We start from the raw sequence: 26,606 nt of genomic DNA on the forward strand, positions 1-26,606 counted from the left end.
TCTTTCCCCCTTCTCGCAGCCTCTGATAACCATCATTCTACTTTTTTCTGTGAATTTTACTAGTTTAGATACCTCATATAAGTGGAATCATACAGTATTTGTCTTTTTGTGACTGGTTTATTTCATTTAGTGTAATGTTCTCAGAGTTCATCCATATTGTAGCATGTAACAGGATTTCCTTCCTTTTTAATGTTTGTATTCCATTGTATGTATATACTACATTTTGTTTATCCATTCATTCTTTTTTTTTTTGAGAGAGAGAGAGAATGAGAGACAGAGAGCATGAGAGGGAGGAGGGTCAGAGGGAGAAGCAGACTCCCTGCCGAGCAGGGAGCCCGATGCGGGACTCGATCCCGGGACTCCAGGATCATGACCTGAGCTGAAGGCAGTCACTTAACCAACTGAACCACCCAGGCACCCCGCATTCATTCTTCAGTAGACATTTGTGTTGCTTCTACTTCTTGGGTATTGTGAATATTGCTGCTTTGAATATGGGTGTATAAATCTTTTTGAGACCCCACTTTTAATTTTTTTGGATATGTGTATGTATGTATGTACATATGCATAGACATACTCAGAAGTGGGATTGCTGGATCACATAGTAATGTGGTATTCTATTTTTAATTTTTTTTTTTAAAGATTTTATTTTATTTCACAGAGCAAGAGAGCACAAGAATGGGGAGCAGCAGAGGGAGTGGGAGAAGCAGGTACCCTGCTGAGCAGGGAGCCCGATATGGAGCTCCATCCCAGGACCCTGGGATCATGACCTGAGCCGAAGGCAGATGCTTAACCAACTGAGCCACCCAGGCGTCCCATTTTTAATTTTTTGACCAGAGTATCGTTTTCCATAGCAGTTGAACCATTTTACAGTCCTACCAATGGTGTGCAAGGGTTCCTATTTCTCTACATTCTTGCCAGTATTTATTTTAGTTTTTTTTATATAGTAATCATCTTAATGGGTGTGAGTTGATAATCTCATGGTAGTTTTGATTTGTGTTTTTCTTCTTTTTTTTTTTAAAGAGAGCATGCAGGCTTGCTGCGGGGGGGGGGGAGGGCAGAGGGAGAGGAAGAGAGAATCTTAAGCAGGCTCCACACTGGGTGTGGGGCTTGATCTCATGATTCTGAGATCATGGCTTGAGCAGAAATCAAGAGTTGGTCGCTTACCCGACTTAGCCATCTAGGCAACCCTCTTTTTATTTTATTATTATTATTATTATTTTTATTTTTTTGGAGAGCATGCAGGAGTGGAGGAGGGGGGAGGGGCAAAGGGAGAGGAAGAGAGAGAAATCCCAAGCAGGCTCCATGCCCAGTGCGGAGCTGCAAGTGGGGTTTGAGCTCACAATCCTGAGATCATGACCTGAGCCAAAATCAAGAGTTGGATGCTTACCTGATTGAGCCACTCAGGCACCCCTCAATTTGTAGTTTTCTGATGATTAGTGATGTTGAGCATTTGTATATCAGACTTAGAGAACTGTCTATTCAGGTCTTTTGCCCATTTTTTTTCGGTGGATTATTTGGGTTGTTGTACAAGTTTTTTATATCTTCTGGATATTAACCCCTTATCAGATACATGATTTGCAGGTATTTTTTTCCATTCTGTAGGTTGCCTTTTTTTTTTTTTTTACACTGGGCGTGGAGCCCAATGCTGGTCTTGAACTCATGACCCTGAGATCAAGAGTTGGTTGCTTAATTGACTGAGCCACCCAGGCACCCCTGTTGGTTTTTTACCCTGTTGTGTCGGCACTCGATCGCAGGACCCTGGGATCATGACCTGAGCCCAAGGCAGACACTCAACCTACTGAGCCACCCAGGCACCCTGGCTAAAACTTTCAATACAATCTTGAATAGGAATGTCTAGAACAGCCATCCTTGCCTTGTTTCTGATCTTAGAGGAAAAGCTTTCAGTCATTCACCATTGAGTATGATGTTAGCTATGGGCTTCTCATAATGGCCTTTATTATGTTGAGGTAGTTTTCTGATATTCCTAGTTTGAGTGTTTTTATCACTGAGGATGTTAAATCTTGGCAAATGCTTTTTATTGTATCAGTTGAGATGAGGGTGTGGTTTTTGTTCTTTTGTAATGAGTTATGGTATACTATATTGGTTGATTTTGGTATGTTAAACCATTCTTGCATTCCAGGAATAAATTCCACTTGGACATGGTGTATAATCTTTTTAATGTGCTGTTGGATTCAGTTTGGTAGTATTTTGAAGATTTTTGCATCAGTATTTATCAGCGATATTGGTCTGTAGTTTTCTTACAGTGGCTTTGGCTTTCATATCAGGGTAATTCTGGCCTAATAGAATGAGTTTGGAAGTGTTTCTTCAATTTTTTGGAAGAGTTTCAGGAGAATTGGTGTTAATTCTTCTTTAAATGTTTGGTAGAATTCTCCAGTGAAGCTGTCTGTCCTGGACTTTTAATGTATCACTTTTAAATCCCCTTTAAGTGATAGTTGATAGTAGAATGTTCAGCTGGGTATGGTGCCCTGAGTAGAACCATGGGAATGCCTGCTCTGAATGTGACATTGACTTCTTGGTGCCACAGATTGTGCTTAGATGTGACTAGATGACTCAGAAACTCTCCTTCCCCATTCTTTGCATATGGAGAAGTAAATACAGTTCATATTTCAGACTTACTGAATCAGTGTTTACCTTTACCACATTACTTTCTTTGCCAGGCATAAGAGACATATGATTGTGTTTTTTGAGCGGTTTGTGTGAATTCCTTCTTTTTGTCCTGGGGAGATAATCTATTCTACCAGAGTGAGAGTACCTGGAAAAGCTCTCTCCTCTCTTAAAAAAAACCCACCCTTCCTCCTTAAAAAAAAATTAAAAGAGAGTGCCTGGAAAAGGAAAATGATGGTAGAACCTATATGCATGCAAACTGGTTTCAGATTATCACTACAGCTGATACCATTCCTTTGTAGTAATTTAACCAAGGGCTGAAGAGAATGAGGTGATGAGATTTTGCCACTGAAGTAGAAGAATTTTCCAAACATTTAACATTAGCTGCAGATGTTGTACTACTGGAGAACTTGGAATTGCAAGCGTGCTGTTTATCATGTATAAATAGTGGTTGTGGAGCACGGTCTCATAAAATTTCAGAGGTGGGAGAGCTGTTGATACAAACTCCTTGTTTTATTCATGACAACACTAAAGCCACCAAATATTCAATGACTTCCCTAAGGTTTCACAACTAGTTAATGGTAGAACAGGGATTTGGAGATAAAAATTTTCTTCTTTCCAGCCTGGTGCTCCTCTCAGATTGGGGAAAAAAAAAAAGTGCCTTCCTACACTTCTGCCTGAACACTTGTAGTGTGTAACTTTTTAAATTATAAAATCCTACTAGCGAGAGGCAGAGCTTTTTTTCTTTTTTTTTATATTTATTTTTTTAAAAGATTTTATTTATTTATTTGAGAGAGAGAGAGCATGAGAGGGGGGAGGGTCGGGAGGGTCAGAGGGAGAAGCAGACTCCCTGCCGAGCAGGGAGCCCGATGCGGGACTCGATCCCGGGACTCCAGGATCATGACCTGAGCCGAAGGCAGTCGCTTAACCAACTGAGCCACCCAGGCACCCCTTTCTTTTATTTTTAAACTCATGGAATACTTAATATATTTTAAATAAATTATGTTATAAATTTAATATCCTCGTACTTTTTTTCATTTTTATTTTTTAGAGGTGGGGGAGGGGCAGAGGGAGAGGGGGAGAGAGAATCTTAAGCAGGCTCCATGCCCAGCACAGAGCCCAACACAGGGCTCAATCTCACGACCTTGAGATCATGACCTGAGACCAAGAGTCAGACACTTAACTACCTGAGCCACCCAGGTGCCCCTTGCACTTTTCTTTTAAATTTAACCACAAACATATATATTCCTAAACAGTATATTGTTTGGGTTTATGTAATTATATTGTATATTCTTTAGTACTAGCTATTTTTTTCTCAGCATGGTTTGCGAAATTCATCTGTGTTTTTGCTAATAGTTGTCTCCATTTGTTTTCACTGCTCTATAGTATCTTTTCTGTGAATATAAGACAGCTTGTTTATCCATTCTCCTGTCAATGGATATTTTAATTGAAATATAATTTACATGCCATAAAATTTATCCTTTTAACGGGTACATACAATTCAGTGGCTTTTTAGCATATTCACATAGTTGTGCAGCCATCACCACTGTCTAATTCCAGAACATTTTCATCACCCCAGAAAGAGACTTCATACCCATTAGCAGTCATTCCTCATTCCCCCTTTCTCTTTCTACCCACCCCAGCCCGTGGCAACCACTATTCTACTTTCTGTCCCTGTGGATTTGTCTGACCTGCGCATTTCATAGAGTCAGACTCATCCACCATATGGCCTTTTGTGCCTGGCTTCTTTCACTCAGAGGCATGATGTGTTCGAGGTTAACCCATGTTGTAGGATATATGGCTATTTCAGTCCTTTTTACGGCTGAGTGATATTCCATTGTATGGATATATCACATTTTGTTTACCCTTTTATCAGTTGGTGGATTTCTGGGTTGTTTCCCCTTTGGGGCTCTTATGACTAATGCTGCTATTAACATTTATGTACCAGTTTCTGTGTGGACATAATGCTCAATTCTCGGGAATGGGCTGTTAATACAAATATTTTCCAAAATGGATGTACCAGTTTCTTCATGCTCACCAACAGTGTATAAAAATTCCAGACCCCCTTTTTAAACGATTTTTTTGTAATAGTGGACAAAGTATTTATGTAAGTTTTAAAATATTTTCTTGAAACTTCTTGCTTCCTAATCAAGAGAATTATACATTTGATAAAGATGTTTAATATGATTTGTTATGTAGAGAGATTGTTGATGCTATGGATAAACTCACCTGAATGTTGGAAAACCAGTTCCGCTGACAGATATATAATATATGCTTTGGTTTGTTCAGTTTACCAGGAGTACTTTTTGTTTAGCCTTATAGCTTGTTGATCCAGATAAAATGACCAGATTTGACTACTCTTGGATAGGATTAGAAAGAGTAATTTTCATTGATACTTCTTCTTGAAAGTGTTATAAAGTAGCATTTAAGATTCATAGCAAATGATCAATGACTGGTTTGTAAATGGAAGAGTACGTTACAAACCATTAACACTAAATTGCGGAAAGAAGTGGCTTTAATTCATAGGTGTAAAAATACAGAGCCATACTAGAAATTAGTACCAAGTAATAAGCCAGTTACACTTGAACTCTCAGACATTGCTGGTGGAGGAGGAATGCAAAATGGTTCATATAGCCACTTTGGAAAACAGTTTGGCAGTTACTTATAAAATTAAACATACACTTAACCATACCACCCAGCATTCCCACTCCTGGGTATTTGCCTAACAGAATTGAAAACTTACGTTCATACAAAAATCTATAGCAGTGTTTTTCATAATTGTTAAAAGCTAGAAACAACCCACATGTCCTATAACTGGTAACATGGAAGAACAAAATGTGTTAGATGATACAATGAAATATTACTCAGCAAAAAAGAGGAACAAATTACTGATCTGTGCAACAACATGGATGATTTCAATTGTATTATAAGTGAAAAAAGACTGCATACTGTATGATTTTTTTTTTTTAATATGACATTGTGCAAAACACAAAATTGTAGACACAGCATGCTGATCAGTGGTTGGGGGGAGGAGTGGGGGATGTTGACTACAAAGGAACACCAGGGAAAATTTTGGGCTGATGGAGATGTTCTCAATTATGGTGATGGATTCTCTGTGTCTGCCAAAATCATAGAACTATGTAGTAAAAAGAGTGAGTTTTACTATATGTAAGTTATACCTTAATAAACCTTACTCAGAAGCTCTCAGCTTAGGGAATCTCTCCTCTTCTATATATAATATTTACTAAATTATTTCCTAAACAGTTTCCACATTGCCATGTTAAGTAGGAGACTACTAATTGGTAATTTGTTGAATTATGAAGGTTTTACATGTCCAGTTTAGTCTCTTTATGGTATAGTAAAGAAAAAAGCAATAGCCTAAATAAGATGGGCTATGTTTAGACTGTTATTGGGTAAAATATTTAAGAGCTATTCAGGAATATTTACCTGTGCATTTGGGACAAAAGATACAAATCCCTATAATAACAGTCTTGAGCTCTGATGTCTGAGACCTAGCTGTACAATCAGTGGATTTTTTTTTCCTCTAAATTTTTAATTCACTAACAAGCACAGCACTGGGTATTATCCATTTGTGTGTGTGCATGCACATATATATTCACTGTGCTATGCTTATTGACAGTTATCTAGACTCCTATGTCAAAGAAAGTGTTGATCCTAATTTTTGTGATAAATATTTATTATTAAGTATTCATTTTGTATCATACTGGGAGAAAAGGATGATTAGGGTACATTCTAGCCGTTGCCCTTGAGGTGCTCACAATCTAATGGGGAGGCTGATCTGCATTATCCTCAATAGTGTGATATGCTTCATGGGGATAAAATGAAAGGTCTTAATTACCTAATTCAGAAGTATCATTCATAGTTAAATGCACTTTAAAATGAGGTTTTCTTGGCAGTTCAAAATCACACTATTTCTAATCTGAATCCATTTCTCCCTGGCAGCCTGATCCTAGAATTCTCTTAAGATCTTATGAGACTTTGTAACCTTGATCTGTTGCCTAGTCAACAGAGCAGTCTTCATGCCTGTCCTATGGAATCTTTATTTCCATTTGAACCCATGTTTGAGATGGAGGGTGTTAGGGCACTTATAAATGGTCTTTTGCTTCACCAAATTGATTCCCATACTTGTCTGGTGGTAGTTTAAGGTTTTAATAAGATGTGTTTATTCATCTAGATTAGATGGAAGAATATAGGCTTGGTAAACACGTAAATCTCTTTCCTGATGGTATGAGACACAAAATGCAGTCAAACCTTGTAAACTGAGATTGAGGAAAAATTCCTCCTATGAAAAGAAAATTAAAACTCATTAACAACCTATGGAGAGATCAGAGACCATTACTTATCTCCCTGAGATAGTAATGTTTCTACTACAGTTTTCTCAAGAACTCTTCATATTAAATTGGATGGCTGCACATCACAACTGTATTTGCATTCAGGATTTCTTTATCTACATAGACATGTGAATTCTTGGTCAGTTTTTGAATTCTTGTGCCAGTTCTTGGCACATTTTGCTCGCAAGAATGAGAATGTTTTCCATTTCACTTCCTATTACCTTCCTACCCATCTTCTATCATTGTCTGGGATTTCTCTTGTTGTAGAGAAGGAAGGCTGTGAAAAGGGTGAGGTAAAGCAATGCAGGCTGCCAGAATTCCTTTCTGGGCCTTTCAGTTACCATTTGAAGAACAGTAACTGCTCAAATTTATGGAATAAGCAGCGTACATAATGAGGGCTATCTATTTACCCTGATGCTTGGGCTATTGCCTGCAGCAATTTTTTTTTTCATCCCTGGGGGAGGGATTAGGATTGTGGTAGTAGGAACTGGTCATCTCCTTTGTTTCTGGAACATTGCCTGTGTTGCTACCAAAGAAGAGGCCCACCCTGCCGGGGTGGAGCCTTCCTAGTTGGTCCTTCATTTGCCTCCTGCCTTGGAAACCCTGTGGGCTGGAAGCAGCACCCTGAGTCCTCAGACCTCTGGGCGAAGGTGCGGCCCCTTTAAGTCTTCGGTGTGTGCCGGGAGGGGGACGAGGTGGGGCGGGCACTCTGACAGCGAGCTCTGGGCCCCGCCCCCGGAGGAGGCGTTTCCCAGCGGCCCTTCGCACCAATGCCGCCGCGGCCCGCCGGGTATTCCTGCTGATTCCGCTCGGACCGTAGGGCCCCCAGACCTCTCCCTGCTCGGGGAGCGTAAGTGTCAAACTGCGGGCGAGGGTCAAGCATCCTGTGCCCATGCCGGAAGTCCTGGTGGACTGTGCAGGAGACTTTCCTGGCCTATCAGAGGCTTAGGCTGCGAAAGAGCGTAAACAATGCCGGCTGCAGTGAGCTAAAGCCTGGGGCATCTGCTCTACTTCTGGGTGGTGACAGCAGCCCTAGGGTGCTTGTTTGGATATGCAGTGGTTGAGCGGTGTCCACGACCCAGCTTTGCCCCAGCCTGGTTCCTACTTGGGGTGAGGAGAGGATTGCTTTTACCCGAGTATATATAACCCCACTGAGCTGGATGGGTGGAGCTGGATCTCGTGTCCTGGGCCTTGGGTCCTTCGCCTGGGATTTGGAGACCTGGGTAGTTTAGGGATGAGTAAGCATTAGATTTTCAGCTACCATGGTACTGTTGAGCAGTAACTGTGGAAGTTGACCTAATTCACAGCCGGGTTTAGCTTTCCATCTCCCCAGAGGCCTGTGTTGGTGTGGGTCGCCCTTTTGGAGACATTAACAGTGATCGTTACTAGGGAGAGTCTAGTTAATCTTCTGTCCTGCTGATATGAATAGCAGGGTGTGTAAGAGACAGCTCAGACACCCCTCTTTACTCTTCTCCTTCAGAAGGAATTTGTGAGAGGCCATCATCCCAGGACTAGGACAGCAAGCACACCCAAGTTTGCCGAGATAACCTGCTAGAGAAGCAGTTCAGATTTCTGGCTTCCTGATAATGCAGAATACTCCAGCAAGAGGTTAATACTTGTCCTTGTTGATGGGAATTACCTGGAGGCAGTGAGGTTTTTTAAATTAGAGGGAAGGGCTTGTCATTTTGTTACTGGTTACTTAGAGATGAGCTTTTGTCTGGCTTGGCCAAGTAATAAAAATTTTAAATTTTCTGTGACAGTTACATAATTGTTATGCTTCTTTAGTCCATTTGTCCTTCCGATACAAGGTTTGAGTAAAACTTTCTGGGCCTGTATATGTGTTGTTTTATCCCTGTATTATAATAATTTTTTTTTTTGAGTGAATCTATTATCATACTTTATTGGTCAAAGGGGTTGCTTTTTGAATGGGCAGAAATTTTCCTCAAACTTACCTCACGCTTATTCTGTGCTTTTGCAGTAGCATTTCCTTAGCCAGAAGTGAGAGTCCAGGAATGGTAATCAGATCCAGGTCTCTTGTATTGTGATGGTGAAGAGCTTTTGTAGGTCAAGAGCTTGGGAATTAGCCATAAAATAGTTCACTGCCACAGCTTCTTCCCAAGTAGAAAGCCAAACAGTCTGTTTAGTAGCTGTATAATTATTCTTATAGACTGTCAAGTTATAGGAACTTCAAATAAAAGGACACTACACTTGGACCTATGAGTGGTGCAGCAGAATTGGTGGACTGAGAGAAAGGAGATACAGATTGTAGGCCCAGCTCTAACATTTCTTATGACTTAGTCTCTTGGTGCCTTACTTTTAGCTGGTTGATGAATGAGAAAATGCATAGATTGCTTGGGTCTATATGTTATAATAATACATAATGCATATTTAATAGGTACTTTGTTATTTAATTGAATACTAAACTGAAAAATCAGTTTGAAATTTATTCTAAGTTCTACCTTTATTTGTGACCTTGGAAACATTTCTTAACCTCTGGTCTAAAAATAAACAATTACATCTAAACCTTTTTCAGCAGTAGTGTGGACTGTATGGTATTTTGAGCTCTTTGGAAGATGTTTTAGATACAGCAGTGGTATAAGATTATAATATTTCTGTAGAACAGATTTATTTTAGCTGGCTTCCTTGCCTTATCCTCTGTTTCAGGCCAGGGGGAAGCCTCTTGAGAGGTCTGAATAATTTGAAAGTATGAACATTTGTAGTATGGACTAGATTGAATGAACCATAGTAAGCATCATATATAGTTCAAATTAATTTTATTAATGCTTCTCTTTGTTGGCAACTTTATTCACTCTTGAAGCATCAAACCTTACTATGTAATGACAACTTGACTTCCCATGTCTGTGTTTATAAAATCCAGAATCCCCTGTTTAATCCTGGTGCCACATTTCTAACCACTTGAAGATCCTATTTCTCAAGTCTAAAACCAAACTCATCATATTCTTCACCTCTTCTCTACTCCCCAAAAAATAATCCAGAACTACTTCTGATATTTTTATGTCATTAGCACTACTGTCCTCCTAGTCACCTAGACTGGAGTCTCCTACTAGGCTCTTCCTACTCCCACATCCATACTTGCTGAGGCTTACTAATTCTAGTTCTTTATTGTAACTCCCTTCAGTCCCCCCTGCCCATCCTTTCCATTCCTAAGGCCCCTATGGCTCCTATTTACCTTTGTCCTAGAGTACTGCAATAATTGCCTATCAAGATTCTATTTTTCTCTCCCTTTCAATCCATTCTACATAGATTTTTCTTTCTGAAGTAGATAGGATCGTGTCATTTCCCTGCTTCCGTCATCAGCATCTTCTGCTATTTAGCTTAATATTCAAGATTCTACATGATCTGACCCTAGTCTACCTCTCATCTTAGACTATAATAAATGGAGCCATTCACTGTTCTCTGAACATGCTCTGTACTTTCCTATCTCCAAGACTTGGCCTCTTCTTTTCTCAGCCTAGAATATTTCCTTTTCTACTTTGGTTTGTTTGTCTGTTTTTTTAAAATCCCACCTGTCATTCAGCACTGAGTTCAGATGCCATCCTTTCTGTGAGATTTTCCCTGACTATCCCTCACTCACGGGTGGTTAATCCTATTTTGAATTCCCATAACCCTGATTCATCCCTTGCTTAAAGCACTTTCCACACATAATGTATTTTGTATTATGATTATTTGTTTAGACTTCTTACTTGTACTCCTGTGAGCTAGGTACATCATTGTTTGCCCATAGGGAAATTCAGTGAATGTGAATGCTTAAGGTAAAATTGGAATAGAGTAATTCCTTATTATTAGACCTTGTTATTAGAAAGGACTCTAACCTGTGCAGCCAACCCATGCACATGTAAAATGATCAGTAGCTTGAACAAATCATTCTTATTTTTCTTACCGCCTAAGGACTTTTGTTCGTAAACTTTGTTAGTTTTTTTTTTTTTCTTTTTTTAAGCAGTTGGGTTTTTTTAAAGATTTTATTTATTTGAGAGAGAGAGCGAGCACAATCGGGGGGGTGGGGGGAGGGAGAAGCAGGCTCCCCGCTGAGCAGGGAGCCTGAAGTGGGGCTTGATCCCAGGACCTTGGGATCATGACCTGAGCCCAAGGCAGCTGCCTAACCAACTGAGCCACCCAGGCCCCCCTAAAAAGCAGTTTATATTTAATGAAATATAATTTATCTACCACTCACCATTTAAAGTGTACAATTCAGTGGCTTTTCTAGATTGTGCAATCATCACCACAGTCAATTTTAAAACATTTTCATTACTCCAGAAAGAAATCCCATACTACACTCCTTAGCCTTCACCCTTTTAATTTCCCCCAAACACTTCAGTCCTAGGCAAACACTGATCTACTTTCTGTCTCTATAGACTTGCCCATTCTGGATATTTCTTATAAATGGAATCATATGATATGTGGTTCTTTGTGACTGGTTTCTTTTAGTATAATGTTTTCAAGGTTCATCCATGTTATAGCATTTATTAGTACTTCATTTCTTTGGTGTGTGTCATTTTTAAGCGTGCAGGTCACTGGTATTAAATACGTTCATTATGTTATGGAACCATCACCACCATCCATATTCATAATTTTTTTCATTTTGGAAAACTGAAGCTTTATACCCTATTCCCCAATCCATCCATTCACTGACAACAACCATTCTCCTTTATGTCTCTGATTTTGACTACCTCATTTAAGTGGAATCATACAATATTTTTCTCTTTGTGGCTGGCTTATTTCACGTTAGCCTAATGGCCTCAGGGTTCATCCAGGTTCTAGCATATGTCAGAATTTCTTTTTAAGGCTAAATAATATTCCATTTTATGTGTATTCCACATTTTAGCTATTGTGAATAATGTTGCTATGAAATGAACATGGGTATACAAATATGTCTCTGAGACCCTGCTTTCAATTCTTTTGGGCATATACCCAGAAATGGAATTGCTGGGTCATATGGTAATTCTATTTTTAATTTTTTGAGAAACTGCCATACTGTTTTCCACAGCAGCTGTACCATTTCACTTTTTTTTTTTTAAGATTTTATTTATACGAGAGAATGAGTGAGTGAGAGATAGCACAAGTAGGGGGAAGAACAGAGGGAGAGGGAGAAGCAGACTCCCTGTTGAGCAGGGAGCCCGATGTGGGGCTCATCCTGGAACTCTGGGATCATGACCTGAACTGAAGGCAGTCGCTTGATCAACTGAGCCATCCAGGTGCCCCCCCTTTTACATTCTTAACAACAGTGTACAAGGGTCTCAATTTCCCCACATCCTTGTCAACACTTGTTTTGATAGTAGCCATCCTAATAGGTGTGAGGTAGTATCTTAACAGTTTTGATATGCATTTCCATAATGATTAATAATGTTGAGCATCTTCTCATGTGCTTATTGGCCATTTGTAGATTTTCTTTGGAGAAGTGTCTAGTCTAAAGTCCTTTGCCCATTTTTTAATTGGGTTGTTGTTTTTGAGTTTTAGGAGTTGGGGTTTTTTAGAGCAGGCTCAGTCCCACGACCCCGAGATCATGACCTGAGCCAAAATCAAGAGTCAGGCACTTAACCAACTGAGCCACCCAGGCGCCCCTTAGGAGTTCTTTATAGTACTTCATTTCTTTTTATTATTGAATAATATTTCATTGGTATGGACTTAACCATATTTTTTTTATCTGTTCATCAGTGGATGGACATTTGGGTGGTTCCCATTCTTTGGCTCTTGCGAATTTAGTTTGGTTTCAGTTTGCTATGTATGTTGAAAGCAGTACTACATTCCTCTAAAGAAAACATTCGACCTTTAACTTATGTGACTTCTAATGAAATTGTTACATTGTATTCTATATGTATTCCATTTTATATAGATTCTGAGGTTCCTCTTCATTACTTCCTGTATATATTCTGAATGTTCCCAAGGCCTTTACTTTCCTTTGTGATAATGGCTAGTTAGCATTTGGAGATAGACGCAAAGTTCAGCTTTCAAATAAGTGCTGACTTTAATGACCCCTTCTCCACATGTTCTAGAATTATAGTCTACCATACTTTTGTTTTTTATTAATCTCAAGGAAAGATTTTCTTTATCAGTTGGTAGAGCCGTCTCAATAGAATGGGGGCTTTGGGGCGGGGGCGGAGGGAGGGGGTTCCACTGCATGAATAATTCCAAATTACAGTTACAATTAAAACTGAAGTCATTCCCCTCTTATCCAAAGGCAGGTTAACAGTGTTTTAAGGCCCAGTTGGGTAGTTAGACTTGATTATTAGGCAGCTGCTGATGAGGGATGATTCCCCCTTAAATTTTAAATTTAAATATCTACAGTATGTAAATCCTTTTGGAGGCAAGTAAACTTGTTTTTCATATTATGCCCATTTACTCTTTATATTTTCTTTTTCTTTTTTTTTTAAGATTGTATTTATTTATTTGACAGAGAGAGTACAAGCAGAGGGAGAAGCAGGCTCCCCGCTGAGCAGGGAGCCTGATGAGGGGCTGGATCCCAGGACCCTGAAATCATGATCTGAGCCAAAGGCAGACGCTTAACCAACTGAGCCACCCAGGCACCCCTACTCTGTATTTTCTTTCTTTTTTTTTCTTTATATTCTAACCGAATTAAGTAATCACCAAAATAAATCTTTATTTATTTATTTATTTTTAAGATTTTATTTATTTATTTGACAGAGAGCGAGAGAGGGAACACAAGCAGGGGACTCAATCCCAGGACCCTGAGATCATGACCCAAGCTCAAGCCAGGTGCTTAACCGACTGAGCCACCCAGGTGCCCCTATTTTATTTTCTTTCAGACATTAAATTTATGACTTGTATTATCATTTTCAAACAACTGTTATGAGTAAAATGTTGACTAAATTCAGTTTGGGGTATTTGTGTTTGCTCTTTTAATCCTGTAGAATTACAAAATAAAGTCAATTGTATTTTGGAAATAATTATTTTCAAATTAGGAATGCCAACTACTGATAATATATAAATTGCTAACATTCGTTGAGTCCTTGCTAGATGCCAAGTACCTAGTCTTAAGAGTTTTAGATGGACTAACTCCTTTAATACCCACAATAGCCCTATGAGGAAGGCTTATCCCCTACTGATGTCCCCACTTTACACATAAGCATGCCGAGGCAATACATTTGCCTAAGTAATTTACACAAGGTCTCCTCTTAAGTGGTGGTTTTGAAGATACAGAATTTTTTTTTAAATTTAGATTTCCAGATAGAAATAGAAGGTGATAAAATTTTCTCAAGTTTGATAAAACCGTTAGTGCTTTTTGGATTATTGTGTTTTTTTTCCCCTTCCCCAGCAGACATTTATTGATCATTTTATATGTGCCAGGCAGTGTGCATGATGGTGGTTTGAGGGGCAGGCACATCTACCTGTCCTGTAAATGCTGGGTGTCATCTGAACTCTGTCCTGGACCCTCTTCTTACTGTGTACTCTTCCTTGGTGCTATCGTCCTTCCCCTTGGTTTTAATTACATTTATCTACTGGTAACTTCTAAATTTTTATCTCCAGGCCAGATCTCTCTCTCTTGAGCTCCAGGCTTAAATCTCCAAATGCTGTACTTGTCTACACTTGTGTGTATCTCAAACAGCTTGTCCAAAACTTCATCTTCCTCCCTCTCTTATACCCCTTCTACATTCACTCTGTAAGAACATTCTTTAACACTCCTTATATCTCTAAAATCCACCCGTTTTCCTTTATCTGCTTTGCTACTATCCTTAGGTCCAGGCCACCATCATCTTTGTTTTAGACTGCTGTATTCTCACTGATTTCCTTCTATTGTTACTGCCTTCTAAACCATTATTTACATTGCTTTTTTACAGGTACAACATACAGTTTTCAAAAAATGCAAGTTTGATGGCATATGTAATGTTTCCTGTTGACAGTCCTTCAAAGTTTCATTTTACACTTGGGGTAAAGTCCAAATTCCTTAACATTGCCCTCAAGACCTTCCAAGGTTTGATCTGAGCTACTTTCCAGCCTGACTTTACACCCCCTTACTTTCTGTGTTGCATTTTATACTTTATCCTTGCTGAACTTTTTTCACTTCCTCAAACTACTATAATAAAAGAAGTTAGAATAGGTGCTATGGCAGTTTCTAAACTCTTAGCTCCATTTCTGTACTTGTCTCCGATACATTTGTGAACGAGCACAAGTCTTTGGACCACATTTTGAGTAGCTTTGAACTACAGTACACACATGGATGAATTTTACAAATGAAATATTGAATGAAAAAAGGAAGTTATGGAAGACAACACACAGATAATACTTTTCTAAAGCTCACAAATAAGCCCAGTTAATTTTGTTGTTTAGGGATGTGTGATTGTGACTGTGGCATAAAACTAAACGAACTTCAGGAAAGTGCTTCTGTGGGAAGAAGGATGGGGTAGGAAAAAAATGCACAGATGCAGTAATGTTAATGGTAGTGTTCTAATTTTTGGACTGGGTGCTAGGTCATCGGATCAATTTTATTATAATGCTTCATAACATATATTGTGTATATTTTCTTGTATATGTAAAAAAACTAAATTCTAAAGTTAATATTGAAATTAAAACAATTATGGTAGAATATTAGTGGATAAGTTCTTTTTTTTTTTCTTAGTGTATCAATCCTAGAAGAAGACAAACACAGAGCAAGAGTCCCCAGTGCCACATTTGTAAACAAACACTGTATTCATTATTTCAATGGCTGGGGAAGTTTTGGTATGAAGCAAGCCTTTCCTTTGACTAGAAAGAAGCAAAGCCATAAACACCATTTTTTAAAAACTCAGACAATAAAGTAGTAGAAGCCATTTCAGAAAGTATAACATAATGGCATCTAAATTTTATATGAGGCAATTAGGTTGGATAACCTTTTTCTTCGTGTTTTTAAAAGCAACCAACAAGAAAAAAAGAAAAAGTATTGCAGTGAACTTAAAGAATACTGACAGTCAAATGCTGACAGTTCACATTCTCTTGGTTGGGAAATGTTTGGAAAGCTTTCATTGAGTGTCTTAAAAAAACCAAAAAAACCTCAGAAGATACTGCCTTTGAAGCTCCAACTTGTGACAAGAAAGTAACTTTGGAGGTTTTCAACCCAGGCTGCACATTAGAATCACCTGAGAACTTTAAAAAAAAAAGGAGGGGCGCCTGGGTGGCTCAGCCGGTTAAGCGGCTGCCTTCGGCTCAGGTCATGATCCTGGGGTCCTGGGATCGAGCCCCACATCAGGCTCCCTGCTCAGCGGGGAGCCTGCTTCTCCCTCTCCCTCTGCCTGTCTCTCTGCCTACTTGTTCTCTCTCTCTCTCTGTCAGATAAATAAATAAAATCTTAAAAAAAAAAAAAGAAAAAAAAATTTCTATTGAGGTGAAATTCACGTAACATAAAATTAACTCTTTTAAAGTGAACAATTCAGTTTGCCTTTTGTATAGTCACAATGTTGTGCCAGCAGCACCTTTGTCTAGTTTTCAGAACATTTCCATCACACCACAGTAAAACTCCTTACCCATTAAGCTGTTAGTTCCTATTTCCCACACTCCCCAACTCCTGGCAACCCCCAGTCTGCATTCTGTTTCTAAGGATTGATCTATTCTGGACATTTCATATAAATGGACTCCTACAATATGGGACCTTTTGTGTTTGGCTTCTTTCACTTAGCCTCATGTTTATGAAGTTCATCTGTGTGGTAGCCTGTGTCAGTACTTCATTCCCTTTTGTGGTTGAAGGCCATTGTAATTACATATCAGAATTTGTTTATTCATCCATTGATGACAATTTGGGATATTTATTGCCTCAGGTGAATAGTGGCGCTATGAATATGCATGTACATGTACTTGTTGGAATACCTGTTTTCAATTCTTTGAGTATATACCCAGAAGTAGAATTGCAGAGCCATATGATAATTCGATGTTTAACTTTTTAAGGAACCACCAAATTCGTTTACATGATGGCTGTACTATTTTTCTTTCACTTGGGGAACTCCGAAAATCCACAGATCTAATAATTTTTATTGTATTTTACAAACATATTAGTGTATAGTTACTTGAAAAATTTTTTTTAAAGATTTTTATTTATTTATTTGACAGAGCACAGCAGGGGGAGCGGCAGGCAGAGGGAGAGGGAGAAGCAGGCCCCCCCGCAGAGCAGGGAGCCGGACGCAGGGCTCGATTCCAGAACCCTGGGATCATGACCTGAGCCGAAGGCAGACGCCACCCAGGCAGCCCATTGCTTGAAATATTTAAAAAGATGTATCGTTCACTAAAGAGTTTGAGAAACACTGCATAGTTCATTCATTTAAATTGCCATATAATATTTCACTCAATGAATATACCACTATTCATTCATTTTCTGATGAACTAGTGAAGTGTTTTCAGCTTCTGGCCTTAATGAACAACATTGCTGTGAATATCTAGTGTAAGATCTTCTGGAAAGAAGTTGGCATCAATTCCTAGGGTGTATACCTAAGAATGAAGTAGAATATGTACATCTTCAACTTGGGTAATGCTTTATACTTTATAAACTGTTGTAATATTTAATAATATTAAAATGCTATTATTGGTAGTACTATTATTACTGTATACTGTACTACTTTATAAACTGCTGTACTATTTTATCTCCCACCATTGCTGCAGAATCTCTATTAAGATTTGATTCATTCTCTAAAACTCACTGCTATTCTCAGGGTTCTGGGGGTTTTGGAGAGAAGACTTAATGAAAATTCCACTTGCTCTAATAAACTTAAGTCTTCAGGTATACAACTTTCACTGGGATATTCCATACATTTCAATGGGAGGGAACAGGCTGTAAAAAAAGAGGCATTGACTGAATCATAGTATGATTCCAGTTTTGCGTTTCAGGCAAGTTACATAAATTTTATGAGCCTAGGGTGTAAAGTGGAGAGAATATCTTTCTTTGATGTAGTTGTTGTTAGTACAAAGTGAATCAACATGTTTAAAAAGTACTCCACACATCACCCAATTCATAGTAGACACCATTAAGGTACATATTCATTAAACAAATATTTATTGAAGGTGTATTTTATGTCAGACTGAGACTGGGGATGGAGAGATGAGCAGGATCCCTTCTATATTATATATAATACTGAAAAATTGGAAACAATCTAAATGTCCAGTGTTAAGATTGTTTAATTTTGGTATATTTATAAAATGGAGTGCTATGTAGCCTTTAAACATCATGTTCTCAAACATGGGAAAATGTGGCTATATGAGAAAAAGATTATAAGAGGATTATCCCTGTCTCTTTCATATAGTTTATACATTGCATGTTCATTGAAAGAACTCTAGGGGCACCTGGGTGGCACAGTTGGTTAAGCCTTGGACTCTTGGTTTGGGCTCAGATCTTGATCTCAGGGTCATAAGATCCAGCTCTGCATGGGGCTCTGTGCAGAGCACAGAGTCTACTAAAGTTTCTCTTTCCCTCTCTCCCTGCCCCCCAAGTAAATAAATAAATCTTAAAAAGAAAAGAAAAAATTCTGGAAGGATTCAAGTGGATATACACGTCAGTGCTTATCATGGTTAATAATTGGTGGTAAAATTGTTTTTTAATACTTTACTTCCTTCATATTTTGTCTACCTTCCAGATTTTCTGCAGTTGACATACATTACTTTTATAATCAGAAAAAAGGTGTTATCTAAATGAATAGCACAAAGTTGGTAAAGGAATGTTGAGTATAAACCTAACTAAAAATGATATAAACTTTATAAAGGAATGGTTCATTCAAGGGTTTAATTTTTTTACTAGTTTATGTAGTGATACTTTCTAGAGTCATATTTACCAGAATTAGATAGAGAGCTGGGTAACACTGAGATTTTTCCATATTGATTATTTTCTAAAGGAATTTTAGGTTAACCTTTATATGTATGACTTTCTTTGAAACTCTTTTCTTGCCCTTTTAAAGGCCAGGTAGCTCAGCTCTTCAGTTTTATCCTGGCTTTGTTACGTACCTAGGAAGTTCCCATTTGGGAAAATATGTAAGCGTCTTTTTTTAATTATTTATTTATTTATTTTTTAATTTAAGTAATCTCTACACCCACCATGGGGCTTGAACTCAACCCTGAGATCAAGAGTTGCATGCTCTTCTGACTGAGCCAGCCAAATGCACCATTTTTAAAATTTTTAGTTTTAATTTTTATTTTTTTTCAAAGATTTTGTTTATTTATTTGACACAGAGAGAGAGAGCACAAGTGGGCAGAGTGGCAGGCAGAGGGACATGGAGAAGCAGGCTCTCTGCTGAGCAGGGAGCCGGACCTGGGGCTCGATCCCAGGACCCCAGGATCATGACCTGAGCCGAAGGCAGCCACTAAACCAACCAAGCCACCTAGGCACCCCTGATGTGGCATTTTTTTTAAACAAATATCTCTCCCCTCTAGATTCATTTAGACTTTTTTAAAATTTTGATTGTTTGTTTACTTAAGTAAGCTCTACGCCCAACATGGGGCTTGAACTCACAACCCTGAGATCAATAGTCACATGCTCTACTGACTAAGCCCTCCAGGGTGCCCCTCATTTAGATTTTTTTGGTTAACTTCTTTTCTTCCACTTTTTAAATGTTCGATTAATAGAATTAAATGGGCATTTGACCAAAGAATGAGCTTTTTTACTCTTATTGAGGCATACATGATAAAATAATAATCTCAGTAAATTCATTTTGTCTTACAAGACTGCTTGATTGCTAGACTTAACTAGTTACCAATTTGTTTGACCAGGAATTACTCTTAATTCTGAGGAGAAACTGGAAGCACAATGGGAGATGACAGTGAGTGGATGAAATTGCCGGTTGATCAGAAATGTGAACACAAGGTAAGACTTTCCTGGAACTCAGATTTCAGTGTCATTGGCTTATTTTGTCAGCACTTTACACTCTATGGTACAGTGTAGAGCTGCCTGATGATTACACAATACAACTGAGAAACAACATGCTTTGGAGATTAGACAATAGTATGATTTCTCATTTTTTAAAAAAGATTTTATTTATTTGAAAGAGAGAGAGCGTGTGTGCTCAAGTGAGTGATGGGAGGTGCAGAGGGAGAGAGAGGGGAGAATCTCAAGCAGATTCCTTGCTGATCGCAGAGCCTGACGTGGGGCTTGATCTCACAACCCCAAGATCATGACCTGAGCTGAAATTAGGAGTCACATGGCCGCTTAACTGCCTGAGCCAGCTGGGTGCCCCTGATATCTCATTTTTGAATCATTACATCTTTGATTATAAGTTGCATCTTTAATTGTAAGTTACATATTACAAAAAAGGAAATGCTAATACTTGGATACAAAGTGAGATATGTGTTAGGAATTCTAGATGGCCTTGGAAGAATATCGCAAATATTAAACACTTACAAGAAAAAGTTTATAAGCTAATCTTCTTTGAAAACTCTTAAACTTTTTTGTTCTAATTATGGGGTCCTTTATTCAAATTACCTGGTATAGGGTAGTCATCTCCCCATCCCCAATTAACAGTAGATAATAATATCATTAAATTGTGTTTTGTTTCAAAATACTTTTCTTTTAGCTCTGGAAAGCAAGGTTAAGTGGGTATGAAGAGGCCCTGAAGATCTTCCAGAAAATAAAGGATGAAAAGAGCCCAGAATGGTCCAAATTTTTAGGACTGATCAAAAAATTTGTGACTGATTCCAATGCAGTGGTTCAGTTGAAAGGATTAGAAGCTGCACTTGTTTATGTTGAAAATGCCCATGTAGCAGGAAAGTAAGTTGTTTCCTTCCAACTATTCTGGTAAAACCCTTGTCTGGTGCTGCATCGATTAATTTGTGTATATTTATGGATCGCTGTCCTTAGTTATTAGCACTTTTAGAAGATATTGATTTTCTTACTTTCATAGCTCCTTGGTACTTGTTTTTCATTTGGTTCTTATCTACTCTCAGAAATCTAAATGGTACATGAGATCTCTAAAGAGGAGCAAATTAGAAACGAAATCTTGAAAACCGTGCCTTAAGGTTTGATGAGCAAGTGAGTTTCCTTTTGAGCCTTTTGTGTGGGAATTAACTTTAAACCAGAGGGAAAACCTCTAGTAACTTTTAGAAGAAACTTGAGGGTGTTAGCAAAGGAATTATCAGAATTCCAGTGGAAAGCATTTGGGTATTACAAAAATCTCTTTCTACAAGGCTTCCCAGCAAGGTGATCTGAGAAACACATCTTTCTCTCTGTGGTGATTAGGCATTTTTATCTCTTAGGAGAGATGTTGCTAACTAAACAACCTCTGTGACTCCTGGCCAGTTTGACTTGAGCTGCAGATGATCCAGGTTTCTAATCACCCACTCTCCCATACCTCAGAAACCTGGTTTTCTAATGCTAGTCTTGATGTCATTGAAAGGAGCCCTCCATAAAAAAAAGGGGGGGGAACCCTCAACTTAATTGCACAAGAAAATACATACTTGACTTACTTCAAAGATTATACCAATAAAGATAATCATTAACCTGACAGTTTTGTTACCAGCATCACTGAGTTTCCCTTGTCATTAGTGAGAACATTGCTTTATTTTATTTTATTTTATTTTTTTAAAGATTTTATTTATTTATTTGACAGACACAGCGAGAGGGGGAACACAAGCAGGGGGAGTGGCAGAGGGAGAAGCAGGCTTCCCGCCGAGCAAGGGAGCCCAATGCGGGGCTCGATCCCAGGACCTCGGGATCACGACTTGAGCCAAAGGCAGACGCCTAACGACTGAGCCACCTAGGCCCCTGAGAACATTGCTTTTTTTTTTTAATTGCATTTTTCTTCTGATACCATAAACTTTTTTGACAAATACATGTAGTCCCAACCCACTCAATTCCTCTGATTTCCAATGGTACAGGTTTTATTTAATTTAGAAGAGACTCAAAGTAGTACAGTTACTGTAAAATCTTGCCAAGGAATCAGGAGCAGCCTTTTGTTATTAAAGGTACATACCCATTCCCTCCGTGAAGAAATTCTCTTATTCCAAGAAATGTTTAAAATGACCTTTTAAAACTTTTTCAAAAAAGCAAGAACTCTGTAATCCTATTTTTTTAAATATATCTGTATGTATATCTATGTATCTGTCCATGCATATAGAGAGATAAATCTGGAAGGATGGATACGAAATAGTTGAAAGTAGTTTTCTCTGGGTAATGGGATGTCAAGGGATTTTTACTTTCTTATTTGAATTTTCTACATTTATAAAGAGAAAATAGGGTTCTGTGTCATTGCCTGGTGTGACATGTCTTACACTTTTATTTGCGTAAGTTTGTCTTTCATGTCTTTCTTGAACATAAAAAATTAGAGACTCATTTACTTTATTTCTAAGCATTTTAAAAAGTATTTGTCGTGTTCCCCCCCCCATGACCTTTTCCAGCTCTTTCTACTAAAGTGTGTTTTGTGTATGGTGGTGGTTGTTTGTACTCTATATTACAGAACCACAGGTGAAGTTGTATCGGGTGTCGTAAGTAAAGTGTTCAACCAACCCAAAGCCAAAGCCAAGGAGCTAGGCATTGAGATTTGTCTAATGTACATAGAGATTGAGAAAGGAGAGGCTGTGCAAGAAGAGCTCCTAAAAGGCCTGGACAACAAGAACCCCAAGATTGTAGTGGCCTGCATAGAGACACTGAGGAAAGCCTTAAGGTAAGACTTGTTGCTTTAGTTTTGTGAACTAGAATATCTCAGTTGAATTTGAGTTCCTGGCTTAAACAGAAATGAAAACTGCTGGACTGGACTTGGCGTGCCACACTAACCAGGAAAATTGACCTGGGAAAGCTAGTCATTCCTCAAGTGTGGCGCTTTCTATTCAGTGATTTTAGCCTTCAACTGGTGTTACATAGTTATTTTTTCTAAATCCCCTTCTAATGAAGATGAGCAGGGGAGATTTCTGACCTGTTTTCAAATTAGGAATTGGCTTTTTCGTGGAAAAGCACTCCTCAGGATATTTAAGCAGTCCTCTTGTTATCTTCAAGCATATTTATGTACTTTGAAATGTTGGCTAAAGACTGTTTATTTACTGAAGCAGACCTTTGTTTAGATGCCTTTTTAGTAAAGTAGAAGTAAATACTATATGCCTTTAAACAGAAGCACAGCAATAGCAAATAGAAAATAACTTTTACTCTTATGAAATAAGTTATTTTCAGTGCTAGAATTTCTTGTTTGGCAGTGAAGTTTTTCATGAATGAGATCTTTTTCAGGAACAAGTGGCTGTAATTTGGTATGGAAATCTGAATGAGACGAACCCCTAGTTTGTTCTGATTTGGCAGTCCTTCTAATCTGATATCCTGTCCCCATTACTATCCACATGAGAAACTTTAGAAAGCAGCTCTAGTGAAATCCTAAATGTGTGGCCTATGGCAGTGACAGTCATCCCAACTCAGCTCGCTTGCAATTTTGTGTATGACCTACTTCTTAGAGAAAATGCTTCCTTTGGTGTTTATCTTACATGGAAATATCAAAATTCCTAAATTTTGTTAAATGATCCTCAATTTATAAGTCTTAAACTTTTACATTGTCTTTCGCTTGGTTCATAAAGTTCTTCTATAAAATTTATAAAATTTTGACTTTCACTTAGATTCTTGTGTAATAAATTTTTCCTCATTTCAAGCCTAGTATAGTATAGTAGGTGTGTTCTTATGAGTAGTTTTTATGAGTAGTGTGCTCAGTCTATCATCTTAGAAATTTATTGAATTAACTTGGTTATCAAGACTATGCTTGTTTCGGGGTGCCTGGCTGGCTCAGTTGGTGGAGCATACGACTCTTGATCTTGGGGTTGGGGCTACTTAAAAATAAAATCTAAAAAAAATTTAAAGACTGTGCTTATCTCCGTAGATATGTTCGGTCCTTAGTAATGGATCTCTCTCTCTCTCCTTTTTTTTTTTTTTTAAAAGATTTTATTTATCTGACAGACAGCTAGAAAGGGAACCCAAGCAGGGGAGGTAGGAGAGGGAGAAGCAGGCTGAGCAGGGAGCCCAATGTGGGGCTCGATCCCAGGACTCCAGGATCATGACCTGAGCTGAAGGCAGACGCTAAACAACTGAGCCACCCAGGCACCCCAGTAATGGATCTCTTAATAAAAACATGTGTTATGCTATAATCAGCCTTTAAAGATTTTATTTATTTGAGAGAGAGAGCATGAGCAGGGGGAGGGGTAAAGGGAGAGGGAGAAGACGACTTCCCGCTGAGCAGGGAGCCCAACTCGGGGCTCAATCCCAGGACCCTGAGATCATGAGCCAAATGCAGAGGCAGATGCTTAACTGACTGAGCCACCCAGGCACCCCCATATGTGGTTTTCTATAGTAATATGTTTAGTATCAAGATGAGGTTTTGTTTTGTTAATCTGTTTTCCATGTGGACCTATTCTGTAGGTTTTTCTTACATCTTTCGGTAGGCCCGGATAGTGAAACAAAAAAATCGGATGAAACAAATCTGGTAATGTAAAGGAAGATTCCTGAGATCCCAGATGTTAGGTTCTTCAGGCACAGTGCTGAGTGCCCTGTTTCATAACCCTAAGTTCTTATTTTTCCTATAGTCTTAAAGGTCAACTGAGCCAAGTTAAAATGTTCTTTTCTATTAAAATAAAGGGTATTTTAAAGGAAATCTTGGAGATCATCTTATTTTCATGTTATCATATCTATATTTAAAATATTTACATACCACGTATCTTTTTAAATATCATTTCTGAAGGAGAGTATTTTCTGTCTCCTCTAACCTATTGGCATATGTCAGTAGCTATTACTAAAAATTTTTGTTGCATTTGTGTACAGGAGATAAATTTATACACATTAGATAAATAAATAATAGATAAATGAGTTGACCCTTGAACAACACCGGGGTTATGGGAGCCAGCCCCCATGCAGTCAAAAATCTGTGTATAAATTTCGACTTCCCCAAAACCTAACTACCAGTAGCCTACTGTTGACTGGAAGCCTTAGAGATAACAAACAGTCGATTAACATATTTTGTATATTATCTCTATTATATACTGTATCCTTATATATAGCAAAGTAAGCTAGAGAGAAGAAAATGTTATTAAAATCAAAGAAAGAGAAAAGACATTTATAGTACTGTGCTGTAAAACATCCATGTTTGAGTGGACCCACACAATTTGAACCTGTGATGTTCAAGGGTCAACTGTATATGAGTTCTACTACAAAAATGTCAGTGTTGTTTCATAACTGAATCCCTCTTGCTCCTGAATTTGTTATGCAGAAATGTTAGCAGTGACTCAGAAAGCTAAATTTGGCCAGTTAGGAAACTTAAAAATATAAAATGTGACAAATATATAAGGTTAAATGTGCTACCTTTTTGAAAGAAGTCAGAATGCAACTGTTTTCCCCATGAAAAACTGAAGCAAAGAGAGATTTAGGTTGCCTGGAGTTGTAGGTGATAAGCTTTGACGTCAGGAATGAAACATGCTGCCAGGATTAGTGATCTGTCAAGTTGAGTGAACCACCTTAATTGTAAGAACTATTAAAAACTTACTGCAAGTAGGGGCGCCTGGGTGGCTCAGTCATTAAGCATCTGCCTTTGGCTCAGGTCATGATCCCAGGGTCCTGGGATCAAGCCCCGCATGGGGCTCCCTGCTCCACAGGAAGCCTGCGTCTCCCTCTGCCCGTCCCCCTGCTTGTGTTCCCTCTCTCACTGTGTCTCTCTCTGTCAAATAAATAAATAAAATCTTTAAAAAAAACAACTTACTGCAAGTAGATTTCACTCATCTAAATATGTATAAATTGATTTATGTTTTCAAGCTTTTATATGTATATACATATATATTTAAGATGTTACACAAATTTGGTCCTTTATAGATTTGAATTATCCCTAATCTGGTTACCTGCAAGGTTAGTTTTAAGATTTTTATATTCTGGACCCTAGACATTAAATAACACTCTTAGAAGAGTGGTATCTAAACATAGATGTTAGGAACTCCTTTTTTTTTTTCTGCCTTAAAAAATCTCAACTATTAGTATATAATAAGTACAGAACTGCATTTGAGTGAATGAAAACTTAACACTACCCAAATATATTGCATGTTGACAAGTTTGTTTTTTTCCCCAATGTTTTACTTCTAGTGAATTTGGTTCCAAAATCATCTTGCTTAAGCCAATTATCAAAGTGTTGCCAAAACTCTTTGAGTCTCGAGAAAAAGCTGTTCGAGATGAAGCAAAACTAATTGCTGTGGAGATTTACAGATGGATTCGGGATGCTCTGAGACCCCCATTACAAAATATAAACTCTGTCCAGGTGAGGCACAAAGTTTTTTGGTTGTCTTTGCATAAGACTAATATGAAGGTATTTCTTTCCTGTTGTTGATATTCTGTCCTTACAAATAATTATTTTTGTTCTTAATTTTGAAATAATTTGATTTTTTTTTCTTCTGAGCATAGCTGTCTCTGATTTTATTTTGTCCTCTCAAGTTAAATACCATACACTCAGTGATTCCAGTATGTCAGTGTTGAGTCTATAGTAATTTAAAAGATCCCTTTATAATGCTGTTGGGTGGCAGGACTTAGTATCTGTTTGGACAACATGCATTTTATCTGTTTTTTGTTACAGTTGGTTTTAGAGACTTTATCTGATACAAATATATCTGAATTCATGAACTAATGAGTGTCCTAAAAAGTGAATTTTATTCTTTTTTCTAAGTGCTTAGACATACATCTTCAGTAGTAAATATGTCAGTTTGATTTATGTT

The 26,606-nt window shown here is 38.1% G+C and overlaps 1 protein-coding gene across 4 annotated transcripts in view; it reads left to right on the forward strand.

The window, feature by feature from the left end:
- CKAP5 (cytoskeleton associated protein 5) overlaps window positions 1–26,606 on the forward strand; it is a 102,542-nt gene that overhangs the window by 14,720 nt on the left and 61,216 nt on the right. Inside the window, exons 2-6 of one of the 4 annotated variants that reach the window (XM_054511941.2) lie at window positions 13,638–13,734; window positions 19,671–19,764; window positions 20,471–20,664; window positions 22,349–22,555; window positions 25,984–26,155. In XM_054511941.2, coding sequence (XP_054367916.1) covers window positions 19,708–19,764; window positions 20,471–20,664; window positions 22,349–22,555; window positions 25,984–26,155 — 630 coding nt within the window. In that variant the 5' untranslated portion in view covers window positions 13,638–13,734; window positions 19,671–19,707. Of the gene's footprint in view, window positions 1–7,747; window positions 7,828–7,955; window positions 8,088–13,637; window positions 13,735–19,670; window positions 19,765–20,470; window positions 20,665–22,348; window positions 22,556–25,983; window positions 26,156–26,606 lie in introns of those variants that run through there. The other 3 variants (XM_045893775.3, XM_045893777.3, XM_045893776.3) reach the window with 3 other exon arrangements.

This window comes from Mirounga angustirostris, unplaced genomic scaffold (assembly GCF_029215605.1).
Source record: "Mirounga angustirostris isolate CCGP_5_RB_7025 unplaced genomic scaffold, mMirAng1.0.hap1 SCAF_13, whole genome shotgun sequence".
In the NCBI taxonomy this organism is placed as follows: Eukaryota; Metazoa; Chordata; class Mammalia; order Carnivora; family Phocidae; genus Mirounga; species Mirounga angustirostris.